Source organism: Eulemur rufifrons, chromosome 2, assembly GCF_041146395.1.
Source record: "Eulemur rufifrons isolate Redbay chromosome 2, OSU_ERuf_1, whole genome shotgun sequence".
Lineage (NCBI taxonomy): Eukaryota > Metazoa > Chordata > Mammalia > Primates > Lemuridae > Eulemur > Eulemur rufifrons.
The window spans coordinates 114,862,328-114,879,809 of NC_090984.1; the positions used below are offsets into that span (position 1 = coordinate 114,862,328).

General features: G+C 37.2%; 1 protein-coding gene across 3 annotated transcripts in view; it reads right to left on the reverse strand.

Annotated features, from left to right (window-relative positions):
• Positions 1-17,181, reverse strand: part of PPP4R3A (protein phosphatase 4 regulatory subunit 3A) — a 43,534-nt gene extending 26,353 nt beyond the window's left edge. For 2 of the 3 annotated variants that reach the window (XM_069489234.1, XM_069489225.1), the window contains exons 1-3: positions 17,040-17,181; positions 4,477-4,532; positions 678-776 (exon numbers count right to left, since the gene is read on the reverse strand). In XM_069489234.1, coding sequence (XP_069345335.1) covers positions 678-776; positions 4,477-4,532; positions 17,040-17,181 — 297 coding nt within the window. The remainder of the gene's footprint in view (positions 1-677; positions 777-4,476; positions 4,533-17,039) is intronic. The other variant, XM_069489240.1, reaches the window with a different exon arrangement.
• Positions 17,182-17,482: the final 301 nt, after the last annotated feature.

Here is a 17,482-nt window from a genome sequence, read left to right on the forward strand (position 1 = left end):
AGAGCCATACTGCTCAAGACTAGTGCCAAGGGTAGGTTTTATTTCAAGAGCCACAAGAGGATACTGAACAAAGAGTGATGTGGATTTAGGAAGACCAGTCAAGATGAAACCAATAAACCAGGCAAGAAATAATGGTAGCTTAGAAAACCATGATAGTGGTGAAGATGAAAATAAGTGAATTATTATTGAGGGACTGAATGGATATATAAAGGATGAGGGAAGAATAAACATGATCCAAAGTTCCCGGTTTCAGCAACCAGAGAGCATTTACTGAGGTGAGGCAAATGGGAGAATGAATACATCTAGGTAAGTAGATTATGTTTGGTTGTGGGCTATTAAGTTTAAGATGCTAGCAAACACTCAAAGAGGAGTTCTCAAGAAGGCAATTGTTCTTAGAAAAGTTAGCAGAAGAAAAAAGTAAATAAAAAGAAGGAACAAAGGAGAATATAAAAGAAAAAAGAAAACAGTTGGATACAGAACTTTTGACTTTGGCAAAGGTCTAGGCTGGATAGTTTGGTGTCAATAAATTATACCTTCCTTTAAATCAAGCTTTTCACAGGCAGCAATGTATTTAAAAGATCAATTTGAAATTTATTTAAATCCTTAAGCATTAGCTGAAAAGCATGAAAACCACAATACTTAAAAAGAACGTGTCCATTTTCTATTTTTAAAATTACCTGACATATTTTCTCCCAAATTTCATCACATCCAGCTTTTTCTTGAAAGCTAAGAGCCAAGTCATAGTTTTCTGCTTCAGACCACACAATCAGAGTATCCTTTAGAGATAAAAAAGGAATCTGAATGATTAACATACATTTTCACAAACTCCTTCAAAGTATAAGTCAAATGAACACGGCAATAGGAATTGAGAACAGCACTCATTTTTGCTTTTTGCAATATGTACTGATATTACCGGTGGCCACCCCTACTCTCCGCCTTAACTAACGCCTTTTTACACTATACTTTGCCCAATCTATAAAATGAAAGCAATGTTTTCCTTAAGGGTAAGTTTAACCGACATATGAAAAGCAAGACAAAATGAGTACACAATTCTTATGTACTAAAAGATAACAAATGAAACATTATGCCAATCCTATCCTTGAACACTGAGTTACATTTTATGCTCTCATTAAAACACCAAAAGAGGAAGTCAAAGCATATTAATAACTAAGGCATGTCTGAAGTATAGGATTAATATAACACCTTCTTTCTTCCCTCTATTGTCAACAGGTGCTTTCACCTAGGGCTTCTGAGGTCCATGAAGCCCTTGAAATTACTGGCTAAACTTGTAGTAAGTGAGCATTTATCTGGACAGAGGCCATTTTTTTTTTTAACTTTCACTAAAGTACTATGGTTCAAAAAGCAGCAAACTTCTAATACCTACCCTTTCGCTTCTATTCAGGCAAAGTTTATTTTTTTAAACAACAGTTAAGTTTAATAAACAGTTTAACAGTTTTTATTAATATGTAATTTCAGCAAGACACTCTACATACAATACTGAGACCATCTTTTATATTCTTCATAGTACAAAGAGTCTATTGTACAATATGCATGGTATAATAAAAATATTGATAGGGTCCAAGATATCCTTTCAAACTTTCTGGCTGTGAATAAATATTAATATATACACTGTTTTATAGCAATCAACCATTTCAAAAAAGGACCCGCTTAGTGAGAGAGTTCTATGAATCATCTCATACAAGAAATGTTGATGGTACTAGGGAGAGTTATGTTTAACAGCTATGTGCAAAATCCGAAGGGCTGTCAGTCAGTATTTTGTTTAAATTGGTTCAAAGAGAATTAGTTAGGAGAGCAGAAGTAGATGGATTTCACCATAATATAAAGAAAAAATAATTCAATTTGACTAATAAGTAACTAAAAGGAGCCATGCAAAGGTTGGCTGAGCATCCACTAGGATGATAAAGGTTCCTGTATTAAGAATGAAACATGACTCGATTATCTTTAAAGTACCTTAAACGATCTATCATTCTATTGTGGCAGTGTCTAATCCTCTTCACTAGCAAGGACACTTGTTAATGTAAACAAATGGGTTCCATATTAAAAATCTGTCTAAGCTGGGCACAATTTTGTGGGTCTTTAGTGCTAGCTACTCAGGAGGCTGAGGCAAGAGGATGGCTTGAGGCCAGGAGTTTGAGGCTGTAGTGTGCTGTGACTGTATCTGTAAATAGCCACTGGAGCCTAGCCTGGGCAACATAGCAAGACCCTGCCCCTAAAAACAAAAAAAATTATCTACTAAACTATTAACTCTGTGCAGTCATTTGTGTAACTGTCATTGTGTAACTGTCAGTGGTGAGTAGTCTCTCACTGAACTAAAGTGATACCAGCAAGAAATAAACAACTGATAATCTGATTTGGCTATGCAACACTACTAATAGGACAAATCTATAATTTTTATAAAGAATTTTTGAAAATAGCTCAAAGTCACTGTTTTTGCTATCTTCAAGGACTTCCAGAGATCACAGATTCCAGGCAGGCAAAACAGTGACTGAGTAGCTATTCAAGCTCAAAATAATTTACACATCAACATTCTAAGATCAATATGACACAAATTAGTCAGGTTTCATTTTTAGTGTACCTTGTATTTCACCAAAGCAGAACAACTGGTAGAAGAAGAATGTGCAGTTAACCTGGAATTCTGGCAGTCTAAATACTTCACAAGGTTATTTGTTCAGAAGATATTTATTGAGCACTTATGTATAAGGCTCCATGTGAGACAAAATTAAATTTACGTTACCTTCCCTCAAAAACGTACAGAATAAAAATACCAAGATTTAAGAGGTAAAGAGGCCAAAGTATAAATTCTAATACCACTGTCTACTTGGTGGGTGATGCTTAGAAAGTTAAATAACTGAGTCTCTGTTTCATTACCTTTACAATGGGTCCGATACATACTGTTATGAAAATTAGGGATAATCTAAGTACCATTTGTTCGTGATGGGAATAAGGTTGAAGGAAAATAATCATCATCTGGGGAGGAAGGAGGGGGGTCAACTTGCCCAAATTAGATGACTCCTAAAATTCTGATAAATATTTATAAATATCAGATCAATAAGGGCCATGGGAATAAGTCTAGAGCCAATACTACATTAGTAACAAAATAAATTTAACACAACTGTAAGCAATTGCTCTGCTACAATGTATATCCAGATCATTTGGATGCTGATGTTTAAATCTGGGTGTAGTTTAATTACCCATTTGACAATTTAGCAAGTTTGAAAAACTTTAGAAATTGCTCTTTTATCTTCCTTGAACAGCCTGATTTTCACCAAGTCATCTTGTTTATCATCAAACCACCTATAGCCTGAGACATATGAATTTGTTTACTCTCAAAATAGGCTTACCCTTTCTTTTTTCTCAGGATGTGCTTTTACTCTTCAGCTGACAAAAACCTCAAAATATGAATTTAATGTATTCAAGTATGGAAGATCAAAGCCAAATATTCTAGTCTCCAGCTATTTCAATCATACCTAAAAGTTTTCTTAAGAACACCAACTACAACAAAGTGCTTAACAGACAATTATGCTATCAAGAAAAAAAAAATTTGAGATAGGGTCTCGCTGTCACCCTAAGGCTGGAGTACAGCGGTCACATTATAGCTCACTGTAGCTTCAAACTCCTGGGCTCAAAGTGTTCTTCCTTCCTCAGCCCCTCAAATAGCTAGGACCAGAGGCATGCGCCACCATGCCTGGCTAATTTTTAAAATTTATTTTGTAGAGACGGGGGTCTCACTATATTGCCCAGGCTGGTCTCTTGAACTCTTGGCCTCAAGTGATCCTCCTGCCTTGGCCTCTCAAAGTGCTGGGATTACAGGCATGACCCACCACACCCGGGTAAAAATATTTTATGCTGTATGAATGTTTGGTGGATAAATAAATCACCACTAATTAAATTTAAGAGTTAATACTAGCTTCCTTATCTACTTTCTGTGTGCCATCAAGCAAGTCATGATCTTTAAGCATCATCTAATGGACAAAATAAAACCTCCTCCTAGTAGTATTTTAATGGTCAATGATGAAGCAAAGTACTTTATTTATGAACAGATTGGTAATATTTTTTCTTCTAATTATTCTGTATTTGCATCTTCAGGGCAATGAGAGAACTGATATTGATTTCACTGGCTGTATAGAACACTCCATATATCTTGTGTGTACTGAATAAATACCATTTGATGATAGTGCTAGTCAACACTAATTATCACATCAATGGTCACTTCTGTAGGCAAAAATCAGGAAACTTTAGGGCTCAGTTGCTACGATATATGGAACACAAACTCAGCTTGAGGTAATCTTTTTTTAAAAAATTAAAATTATTGTGTTAAGCACTACAGAAATTGGCAGAAATCCTATTTTAGAATTAGAAGGGCAACTTGTAATCTTTTTTTCATTGTAAGGAGTCAGATGTCAACTTCCATTTAATTATCAAATGAAAGGATAAAACACATCTTGAATATTTTACCTGTTGTTTCTGGTATGCAGTGTTAGGATTTATTTTGGACTCTAAAAGTAGAGAACCTAGGAAACAGAAAAAGAAGACATCCCATTATGTTATTGCAAAACAACAAAATTATATTCCCTTACATACACACACATTTCCTTTTTTAACATCTGATACACATACAACTTCGGTTAAGAAAATATTATTTTTAAAGCAATTTATGTTTAAATACAGTAACTTATAACCTAAGAACTATTATTTTATATATGCTTACTTTTAACAAGACATGATAATACGAAGAGTCAAGACTGGACAGTAATAGAAATCTAACAATTTATGGGCAGCACAAAGTAGTGAAACAGTACAGTGTGAAGCCAGATATCTGGGTTTAAATCTTTGATATACTGTGTGACTTAGAGAAATACTTTGAAATATGCAAATGAGGATTATAATAGAATCTGAGCTATGTCTCAAGACTAAGAATAAAATGAGAATTCGTCTGCAAAAGTTTGAAAACAGATTCTTAACGCTGAAGCAGGAGGATTGCTTGAGACCAGCAGTTCGAGACCAGCCTGGGCAACATACAAAGACACATCTCAAAAAAAAACAAAACAAAACAAAAAAAAAAACATTGAACCACAGGATTTGATGATCTTCTGGTTGCTGAACACATGGAGGTGTCAGGAGGGTGGCTCCGCACCCCCCCCATACCTTGCTCTACATCTCTTCACCCAGCAGTTCATCTGTATACTTTATAATAAACCAGTAAACATTTAAAAAAAAGTTTGAAACCATAAAGCATAAGCCACTATCCAAGTACATCCCCAAATTCTGCCTTTCCAAAAGTCTCATATTTCTATTTCTTAATACAGGAATTGCCATGCTTCTCCATCTTCAAATAATCAATTTATTCCTCATAGTAAGCTAATCTGCACATTTGTCTTTTCCCTGGCAGTATCCTATGACTCATGATATTTAGAAAATAATTACTGCTTTGTGAGAAAAAGCAAATTTTAAAAGACTAAAATTATACCTCTCTCCTCTCATCAACCCTGGAAGCACTCATTACACCTGGAAGCACTACCGAAAGACAAATTCTGGCCCAAAATGCTTGAGAAGCAGCAGTTTTCTCTGCAGCTGTCTCTCACAGAACTTTCATTTCTTCTCACATTACATTTAACAGTTGCTTTACCCATTCCAAATAGCGGCTAGATGTTTGTGAAGAGTGCTCTTATTTCCAAATTTAGTTTGCTTTTATGTTAAAATTAGTTTGTTTTATAATGCTGTCCAATATTAGTGATTTACTATGTGCTCACAACAGTGCTAAATGATACTGAATATAGCAAAAGGTCAGCATTTACCAAGTTGTATGACTCAACTTGTGAGCTTTCTGTGTACAAGAACAGCTTCCTACTTGATACGAATCCTCATACTATGTCTAGCACAGATGACCTGATTAACTCAAAATCTGTTTCTTATGCTTTCTGCACTTAAGGTAACTAAATATTCTCTGTAATTTTTTCCACCTGTGCCCCCCAAGTCCATTTCCTTCAGCCTTTTCTTTTTTTAAAAAAAACTATTTTTGGCTTATTGAGGTTCAGATAAGCATTCTCACATTTTAGAGAAAATTGTTTTTATCATCTTCCTCTTCTTCTAACTTCTTCCAACCTTTTGCCAGATTAATTAAAACAAATTTTCCAGTTCCCCTTCCATTCTCTTTATGCACAATTACTGGGCTTTTATTCTGGTGATTATTAAGAGCTGCACTAGAGATACATTCAAAACAAACAAAAAAAGCAGCAGGTGAATTAACAGAATGAACTCAATACCTAGAGTCCCTTAAAAGTATAAAAGACTTTAACTATCTTTGTAGTTTTCCACTGTTTTTACCACTAGAACAAAAATTGTGTTCTATTATTTTCTATTGAAATCTTAAAGTATGTCAGGTACACTATAGATCAAATTTACTTTTTAAAGATCAGTCAAGGTATATAATTATACTTAAAACATGGTTTTGTTAGAGTAAGAGGCTAGGAGACAGGGCTGAGACCGGATACAGGGGCTTGCAGAGCAGGTGCAGGTGTTAAAGCAAACAACCCTCAAACAGAAGCTAAGGGGTGTGGGGGGCCGCTGATAAGCTCAGGCAAGAACCAGCTTGTCATGAACTTTGGCTAATTACAGTATCATTTACATTGTTTTAAAATTTCTCTACCCTTGAAATCACCACAACAGTTCTGAGACAACCATATAAATTATAAAAATGGGAAGGAACCCAATTCCAGGAATTACTATGCAAATTCTTAGTAAAAGCCAACCCCTTAGCCTTGAATATTCCTCCCCTCACTTAGACTTTGAAAGACCAAAACCCACTTCCTCCTTTTCTTTGAGCCCGCCCGCTCTCCCCTTAGAGTGTACTTATGCTTTCAATTAAAAAAAAAAAAAAAAAAAAAATCTTTCACTTGCTTGGCTTACATAGTGCATCCTGAAATTCCTTTCCTGATGATCACCAATAACTTGAAAAAAACCTCCACTTGGAGGCTGCTAACAGTTTCTATGAGAAAACACATTCGAACAAACCTACTTTGAAATACAACTCATGCCCTTAAAAACAACCCATCACTAGAAAACTAAGTAAAACAGAATTGATGAAAGAATTGATTACTTTATAAAATCATATTCCAGAGCATGCAAGAGGTCTAGTGGCATAGAATCAAATTGAGTAATGCCTCTTTAAAAGCTAAACTACTCAAAAGTACAAGCTACTCCAAAGAAAAACTTGGACATCATTTGATAAATGATAAATTGGACATCATAAAAATGAAAAACTTTTGGATGTTTGTGCTGCAAACAATACCATCAAGTGAAAAGATAACCCAAAGAATGGGATAAAATATTTGGAAATCATATATCTGATAAAGGACTCATATCCAGAATATATAAAGAACTCTTACAGCTCAATACTAAAAAAACACAATTAAAAAGTGGGCAATGGACTTGGACAGTTCTCCAAAAAAGATATACAAACAGCCAATAAGCATATGAAAAGATGCTCATCATGTCATTAGGGAAATGCAAATCAAACCCACAAATGACATACCATTTCACATGCACTAGGATATCTATAACCAAAGACAGACAATAACAAGTGTTGGCAATAATGTGGAGAAATTGGAACTCTCGTATATTGCTTGTGGGAACATAACATGAGGCATCCCCTTTGGAAAAGTTTTGCAGTTCCTCAAAAAGCAGAGTTACCCAGCAACTCACCTCCTCAGTAACATACCCAGGGAAATAAAAACACACCCACGCAAAAACATGTACATGTATGTTCATAGTATGATTATTCATAACATTAAAAAATGGAAACCCAAACATTCATCAATCAGCTGATGAATAGATAACATGTGGCATAGCCATACAATGAAATACTATTCAGCTATACAAAGTAATGAAATCCTGATACATGCTACAACATGGATGAACCTGAAAAACATTATGCTAAGTGAAAGAAGCCAGTCACAAAATACCACATACTGTATGACTGCACTTATATGAAATGTCCAGCATAGGTAAATTCAGAGACAGAAAATATTAATAGATCAGTGGTTGGTTAAGGATGGATGAAAAGTGGAAGTGAATGAATAGTGACTGCTTAGGGCACATGAATTCTTTTGGGAGGGGACAAAATGTTCTAAAATTAGATTGTGGTGATGGTTGCATAAACCTGTGAATATACTGAAAAACAACAAATTGTACACTTCGAATGGGTGAATTATATAGTATGTAAAAGCAATTAAAAAAGTTAAAGTGTAAATATTCATAGAATGGAATATAACAGTGTTAATGAATGAACCAAACATAAGTGGACACAACAACAGATATGAATCTTATAAACATGAGTGAAAGACACCTGAGACAAAGGCATATACCATATAATTCCATTTATACAAAGTTCACAAAGCGGCCAAATTAATCTCTGGTTTGGCCAGCAGTTATCCCTGGGGGAAGAGTGATTAGGAAGTAACATGAAGTGGGTATCTAGAGTTCTGTTTCTTCATATGTGTGCTGATTATTTTGTGAAAAATTCATCAAGTTGAATACTTAGATTTGTTTACCCTTTTGATGTATTATACTACCATTAAAAAGCAATTCTTTTTAACTTTAAGAGAAGTCAACAACACATGGGCACAGGGGATTGAAGTCACCACTTCAAGTTGTGCTTTCAAGAAACACACTTTCTCTGAGCATTCTTGCTGCTATAAATAAATAAATAAGAAACACACACTTGACTTGGCAGCTGCAAAAACAAAAACATCGGCAGTTCAGTGGTATGACATTGTAAGTTACCTAATCCCTATTAGCAATTATTTTTTATTTTTTAAGTACCAGTCCTTTTTGTATTTACTTCAAAACCCCCAGTAGGGATAATTAGAAAGGGAAAAAAAAAAAATCACAAGTTTAAAGTTTGGAGTGCTCCCCTCCCAAAGTCCTGGCCAAAACAAGAACACACTGGAAGCCTCTGGTGTTAGCAAATTTTCTCTGGGTCATTCAGGATGTTAGGGGAAGTATCTCTCCTGAAACTCATTTCAGCCATACCCTGTGGCATTGGTCTGAGATACCATTAATATTTTAGAAAATCCAGCTCTGGTCCCTGATACCATATTCCCTAAGAGAAAAGCAGGCTACATAGGCTGGAACATGGGAAGCAGCTTATCAATTTGGGGGCTAAGTAAGATAATAACTAAAAGACACATTACTAGTCTTACTCCTCCTCCATCTATAAGGTTTCTCCCCCACTGTCTACTAGTTTTTATTGGGCCAAGTTAGGAACGCTTCACCAGTCAACTGAAAAAGATCAGCTGAGTGTTAATATGAACTAACACACTCCTCTCTGCAACAGGTTTATTTGTATAGGTTGCTATAGCTATAGTACTGGACTAGTAATTCTATCCTATTAATGTATAGGTATGGATGAGGCTATAGAGTTCAACTTTAGATGGGAAGCATTTAGCATGGTAGCAAAGATGATAGGGAAGAAATGAAGATGATCCTTAGGAGACTTTAGCAACATAAAAGAAGAGGCAGAGAAGGTTCTCACTAAGTGTAATACGTGCTTCTGACTGCGAGTACATCCAGTATAACTTAATAATCTAAAGCACACGTTCAAGACAGCCCCTCTTCTCACTCTGACTCATTTGAGAAACACATCTATCCTCCCCAATGAAATAGATACCCTTATCCCCTGGAGACACCTCCTCCCTCAAATCTGAGAAAGACACTCACTCTGTCACACAGACCAGAGAAAGACAATGCTATACAGAAAACTCCAATATCAAGACTTGAGAAAGGCCTCCCTACTTCAACCTGAAATCTTATGAAGGAAATATAGAGATGAAGAAAAATCAAGAGAAAGTGATCAAGCTAAAAGGAATGCATCAGTACATGTAATTAAATTTGTCATTGTGGAATGGATCATTTCAGACCACCTACAAACCAACAATCCTCAGCAAAGGTAAACTAAAGAGTACTTCTGCACAGCAAATGCTTGTCAGAGTCCGTATTCCAAAGAAGTTCTGATAAGTCTACTAATTGATATTTGTATATGTATTTCCTCAAAAAAAGGGGGGAGATCCTTAATACTCATTTACTACTACCAAGACTGAAAATTACCACAACCTTTTTAGAGGGCCATTTATCTTTACCTACCAAACTTTTAAACACATACTATGCTTTGATCCAACAATTCTTCTAGGAAATTGTCCTACACCTTCACATAGGTGCTAAGGTATATGAATAAAGATTTCATTATCAGTGTCTGTAATGGCAAAAACCTTCAGAAACAATCGATACCAGGTGTTCTCAATGTGTGATCTGGGGACACCAAGAGGTCTGGGAAGTCAAAACTATTTTCATAATGACACTAAGAGGTTATTTGCTTTTTCTGTCACTCTCTCTCAGAGTCCACACTGAAATTGCAAAAGACTGAATGCAGAAGCAGATGAAAATCTTGGTTTTTAAAAATTAAGCCAGATACTAAAGAGATCCATAAAAATATATAAAAATGACACTCTTCTCACTAAATTCTTTTGTTTTAGAAAAGTTATTTTTCTTAAAAATGTTATTTGGCTATTACGTAAGGTTAAAACATTTTAAAGTGAAATAAATGTCTTTTAAAGTCTCAGTTTTAAGTTCTAATATGGCAAATATTGATAGATACAACTCCAATGAACAAAAGCTTTTGGGGACCCTCAATTTAAGAGTATAAAGGTAGCCTAAGGAAAAAAGTGTTTGAGAAATGCTACTCTAAGTCACCAACAGGGTACTGTGTGAATTAAATAATGCAGTAGAATACTATGCTATTTTTAAATGAGATAGATCTGTGTATCCTGACACACAGATACCCCAAATAATACTAGTAACAGAGGTCTGTACATTCAGGAAATAGGGGACCAGTGGTACAGGAGGGGAAATGCCACTCAGAATATCACCAAGACAACTGCAGGTAGAAACTATCATATACCAAATTGCAAGAAAAAGTGACAATAGTACAATTATGAGTATAAATAATTAGGTCATTAAAAATGTTCCCTACCTGCTTCATGACATCTTGGTTCTTCCTATAAAACGAAATGTGAAGGCCTTTCTTGTATCTCCTTGCTAATCCCCACCAAACCAAACCAAAACACCTCGATTGGGGACGAGGGTGAAGGTAGCTGGTAACGCAGAGTGTGGTATCAGTCTCAAAAAGTCTAAATTAGAGAACTCAAAGCAGTGCCTACAGCAAATATTTTAAAATGGAAAGATTTCACATAAAAAAGTCTAGATTTCTTGCCGGGTGCAGGAATAAAAAAAAAAAAACCCTAAACTATTCAAAGAATCGATACACCAAGACATAAAGTTAGGAAAAATATTAATAATACCTCAGAGATGCAATGCCATGAATATTAACTAAGAATTTTTATTAAAGTGCCTATCCCAGTATCTAGTGCATAACCAGCACTCAACAGTTGATTTTTTAAGGCATCAACATACTACCATTTCATTGGCACTGCTGTACTTCTGTACAGTAGGAAAATGAGTATTGGTAATGATGATCCATAAACACATTGCAAGTGAAAGGTTAACCAACACAGGTTCATTATACTGTTTAGGAAAAGCATTCTAGTACATTTTTAGTAAACATCACATGAAAACTACTGACTTTTAAAACTTCTGGTACACAACTTTATTCAGCTGGAAAATTCACTTCTTTAGAAGATCTCAGTTCTTTTCACTGGAGAAATGAGAGAGTACAGAGAACTCCTATAATACTTTTATGGTTGTATATTCGATATCAACCAATCAGATTCAGACAGTATGGGAACTATAAGGGAGTGTTTGGGGGTTAAGAAACTTCGGTCCTGGCTTTAGTACTGACATGGGTAAATACTGAAGGATTTCAGAATGAATGGCTCCAGCTCTGTCGTTTCTAAGTAAGCAGCTCAACCTCTGAGCTTCTCTAGGACAGCGTTCTTACAAAACTCAAAGCTAAGGGCTGGGACTTAGGTACTCTGCTTCAATAGTAGGAAGAAAGCACATTAAAAATGAGTTAATGGAGGCCAAAATCTCATCTGGGTGGGAGACTATGCTTTAAAAATGTATGCTTTAAACCTACAGCAGGTCTGTGCTCCAAGTGCATCCTTCCTGAATTTCTGGAAAATTTTTTAAATGTCTGATTACACAATGGCATTTAAAAACTAAAATAAAGGCTCATGAAAAAGAATTGGTAGCATTATACTGAAAGGCAGCACACCTGGGTTAAGCATCTACTACGTTCAAACCCCTTCAGCTGTATCCAGTGTAGTGACAGCCCTCAAACTTTCGTAAGTTATCACATGCAACAGCTGAGTAAGAGTTTGGCCTATTAATTTTCTACAAAGCTGGTGTATACAAGAAAAACTGTTTAAACTTTTCCAAGTGAAGTATTTCCCCTTGTACTGATACTGAGCTCTTTTTGGTAGCTCAATATACATCTGGAATGCTTACCATGCGCAAGATTCTAACTACTTACTGACGTATAACAATAGCTACAAAAAAAAGTGCTGATGCTATCTGTTCATTTCTCTCACCACAGCAGTGCCCCCCCATCCAAAAAAGCTGTTTTGCCCAAAGTATTCTGATCTCCTCTCCTAATTACAGTAGGGGTAGAGGCAGACCCACCTACAATAACGAGTTCTACAGCGGCAGAAGCACAGGATTCCAGTTTTACCATTAGCTGCTGTGCTACTTTGTTCAAGCCATTTCTCCATGTCTCATTTTCTTCATGCCTCAAGTAACAGCGAGAATTTAACCTGCTTAACTCTGAAATAGGCACGTCAGATAATAGATAAAACTATATTGAAATGCAACCGAATTTTACTTTATAAAATTTAAGATAAAAACCAAACATAAGTATACTATTCTCAATGCTTGGCAAGTAATCCAGAATGAAGAGCATGGATATGATTTTAAGTCTAAAGATACCCTTCAGTGTGTGGAGAAATTCCAACTTCTTTACATTTCTTTATCAATTCTAAAACTGGCTGGTAGAGGTAGTAAAGACATAATGGTGAAAAGAAGTAGAATGACTTGAACACAAAGCAACTTACGCTTACTTCGGTACAGCATAAGCTGCAAGAAAAAACAACACTAAATAATCTGCATTGGAAGATGGAACTTTGCGGGTACATGGCCACCACAGAACCTGAGAGAAATGAGGTAATCTATCTTCATTGAAGAAAAGGATGTGTTCCTACAACATATTCTGCCAACAGGAACCTACTGAAAAGGATGCAATCTAGGAAATGGCCTCAGTAGCTTGGTGGGACACCCCTCTCCTCTAAAGCAGGGTGGGCCGCTAATTTGCCAAATCACTAACTTATCGAAAGGGAAACGCTACAGCAGTTACCCAGACACAGTACTTGCATTTAGAAATTGCCTTCCTTCAAAACTAGCAGTTTTTCAGGTCAAAGAGAAAACAAATTGTCTTCCTTATTTTCAGGTAAGTCTTAAAGCTCCAACAGGAACTGAGTCTACAGTTGAGACAGTCTCCCTTCCTCAAACATAAATTTTACAACTACCTAGCCTTTCTATACCTATGCTGAAACTATAAACGTTTTTTTATTCCCAAACAATTTGTAATTACTAAGCAGTATGTATAGTTGACAATGCTCTTAGCTTGAAACAAGAGCCTAATTTTGAATCCCAGCTCATACCATCTCAATAGATGAGTGGCTTTGGACAAGTCAGTCAACCTTTCTTAGAGAACCTATTAAAAAAAAGATACCACCACCCATTTCACGAGTATGCAAAAGCTATCACCCTACCCAGCACTGGGCAGCTTCTCACTAGATTAGCTGAACTGGGAAATAGCCTATTTCTAAAGTGGATAATTAACACATCACAAAAGCTTATTAATTTTACAGACTATAAAATATTTCAAAAGTGTTAAGAATCAAGTATTTATCTTGTTTTAAACAAATAATCTGGAAAATTTAAAGAATCTTGGGGAAAAAGCTATGAGTAAATTAACATTTATACAGTCAATCCCTTTGATTTGAAAGGTTTTAGGAAAAATAAGAAACATTTAGGCCGGGCGCGGTGGCTCACGCCTGTAATCCTAGCACTCTCGGAGGCCGAGGTGGGCGGATCGTTTGAGCTCAGGAGTTCCGAGACCAGCCTGAGCAAGAGCGAGACCCCATCTCTACTAAAAATAGAAAGAAATTATATGGACAGCTAAAAATATATATAGAAAAAATTAGCCGGGCATGGTGGTGCATGCCTGTAGTCCCAGCTACTCGGGAGGCTGAGACAGGAGGATCGCTTGAGCTCAGGAGTTTGAGGTTGTTGTGAGCTAGGCTAACGCCACAGCACTCACTCTAGCCTGGGCAACAGAGTGAGACTCTGTCTCAAAAAAAAAAAAAAAAAAAACAAGAAACATTTAAACGCAATGACTAGCTCCACCCCAAGCACAGAAAAACTCAATAATTTTAAGTTTCTATTGGACAAATGACTCACTTTATGGAAAATCGGAAATACTTTCCATTTTGCTCATCATAATAGTAAGAAAATTCTCAATTATCCTATAATGGAGAATGGGACAAGCACACTATAATGGGTGGCCCAAACTATCAGTCAACACAAACACTTTCATGGCTATCTTGGAGATAAACTACAATATTGAGTATCTGTAGGCTAAAAATCATTTTTATTTTTTTTTGAAATAAATCTTCAGGATAAGAATAAAGAAGCAGATGGAAGCAGACAATATGGACGTTGAAAATGTAATGTACACTATTAATGATAATACCAATTTCAAGCCATAGACTAGATTTCTCACTCAAACCCATACCACCACACCCAGCTTGAACACTGCTTCTTAACCTGTGTGATCTTAAGTTACTTAGTCTCCGAGACTCAGTTTCCCTATCTGTAAAATATGGCTAATAATACTATACATCAGATGACTGTAGTGAGAATTAAGTAAATCAATACAAGTAAATTGCTTAAAGAATCTCTGGCACATAGTAGGCACTCAATAAATTTTGACTATAATTCCTATTTGGAGTTCCTGTTAGAAAAAATGTTAATCATCAAACTAAATATTATTTACAACAATATTTCACAAATATTCAAGAATTTTTCTAAGTCCATTCCTTGGATTCAGTTTTCCTTACAGCTTAAACTTACTATGGCACATCAGTAATTTAGTGCAGCAGCCTTCCCCTGCTGGATAAAAATTAAAGTCACTTTGTTTTAATCATTCAACCTGCTTTACAGCACAGCCCCCAATCTTCCAAATGGAGGAATGGAGGTAAGGGGCTATTTCCAAATCATAAATTATAAACAGTAAAAAAGAGATTTTTATATTACCACGTTAGAAGAGTATGATTCTGTGATAGCAGGACATTAAGCATTAATGGTTAAAAAATTTTATACAAAGGATTTTGTATAATGAATCAAATTAAGCACATGATGTGAAGGTTACATGTATTATTTTTAACACAGATTTCAAAGACTTGATTACAAATCTACACATGCTTTCAATCTCAAAAGAAGCTACGTGAACCTAAAAGCCCACACTTTCCAACTCACTATGTAAAGTTTTCCAAATGGCAAAACATGCAGAGGTAGAGTACGGTTATTATGTGTTAGTCACACATAAAAGCACACTAACACTTGACATTCTACTTGTTTTTAAAAGGCAAATAACAACTCAGTCTCAGAAAAATATACCCAATATGTTAAAAACTTTTAAAACGCCCCCTTAAAAGGAAATAATTTCTCTCCAATCTTAAGATATTTTGGGGAGCCTTATAAAGATAATCCGTGGGCAATGTACTCTAAATCACCATTTTTCAATTCAAATTGAACATCAATATTCTTATTAGAGTATTCAATTACAGATACGTGAGTCTTGTTGTTCAGGGAATTGGAGTTCTGGGTAGAGTCCAATTGAAGAAAATTCCCTGAAATGAGTTTGTAATAATTCAGATACAGGACCACAACAATCATCATAAGCTGACATAGTTAGCTACTGTAAAATTATAGACTAATGTAACAAGATAGGTGGGAGATAACTCTTTTCATATTCAGAAGAAACAATTTGAAAATAGTTTTACCTAACTGCTAACATTTTCAAGGGAAGTGAAATTCACAGAATGTCATTGAGGAAAGTGGCAATCTCTACAGAGTCTTTTTAAAATGTGAAACACTTATTGTCAAACAACTTCGTCTTTGAACCTTGAGAGCTGCTTCAAAACACGTGAAGCACAAGCATTAGGGCAGATTCAAAAGGTTCTAAAAACATCTGTCAACTTCTCCCCACCTGTTAACCAAATTTATGAACATCCATTTACATAAACCAAAAAAGCTCGCATAAATTGATTCCAAATTTGCAGGACGTTTATACAGTGAAAAGTACAAACAAAATTCTGCATTATTATGAAAAATAGACAAGCAACACTGGAGAACAAAAAATCTCTTCGCAAGGCAAAGAAGCATTTTCTCTGCCGAATGCAGAGTTGCCAGATCCATGAACCAGTATCGCCAACCTGCAACAGGATCCGAAAGATGTAGCAAAAATACGTTTAAAAAGAAAAAGGGAAAAAAGCACAGCAATATGTTCTTTGAAAATGTCAAACAGCCAAGAACTTTCTTAGCGCTAGCAGTTTCATGCCTGCTTTACAGATGAGTGAACTAAGGCAGAAGATCGGATTAATCAGTGCCTTCCTCAAGGTCACTCTAGTGCAAAAGAACAGCACACTCCGGACTCCTGATCTCAGGTCTCCGACCTCTCCACGCTCCTGGGCGGCAAAGCTCAAACCTGCTCGGCCCCTACTCGTACCCAAAATGCCACCAGGCACTCGGAGAGAGGAAACATTTTCGAGCTCTCTCGGTGTAGCTCCTGGAAGACTGGGGTACCTGTGGCCCGCCTTCCCCCGAGGCGGCTGCCGCCCCAACCCCAGGCGCCCCACCCGTTCTCGTGGAGCTAAAGCCACTGCCCCCAAAGAACCGGGGAAGTGGCCCAGGGCCGCGGAGGTCCCGCCGCGAGGGGCTTCACTTACCATCGCTCTCGGCCCTGACAAGCAGGGACATGCCCTTCAGTCGCTCCACGTAGCCGGACGACACATGCCCGGTGCCCCGGTCGTCCCACTGCCGGTCCTCGTTGAGCGTGTAAACCTTCACCCGCCGCCGGGTGTCGGTCATCGTGCCGCCCAGAGGCCTGGGCGGGGGCCCCGCCGGAGACGCCCAGGAGCGGGGTCCGGGAGAGGCGGGAGCCGAGGCGGGAGGGCGCCTGCAAGTGGAGGGCTACCCGGCCTCACTGCCGCCGCTGGCCTCCGCGGGGCCGCGCGGCCGCCTGCATGGCCCGCTGCCGGGCCGGAGCTCTGGGCCGCCGCCTCTCCTCGCCTCCGATTCCTCGGCGCTATTGTCCAGGCCCGGCGAGCCCGGCAGCCCGGCAGCCCCGAGGGGGGCGCGCAGCGCCTCGTAGCCTCCTGGCCCGCCGCGC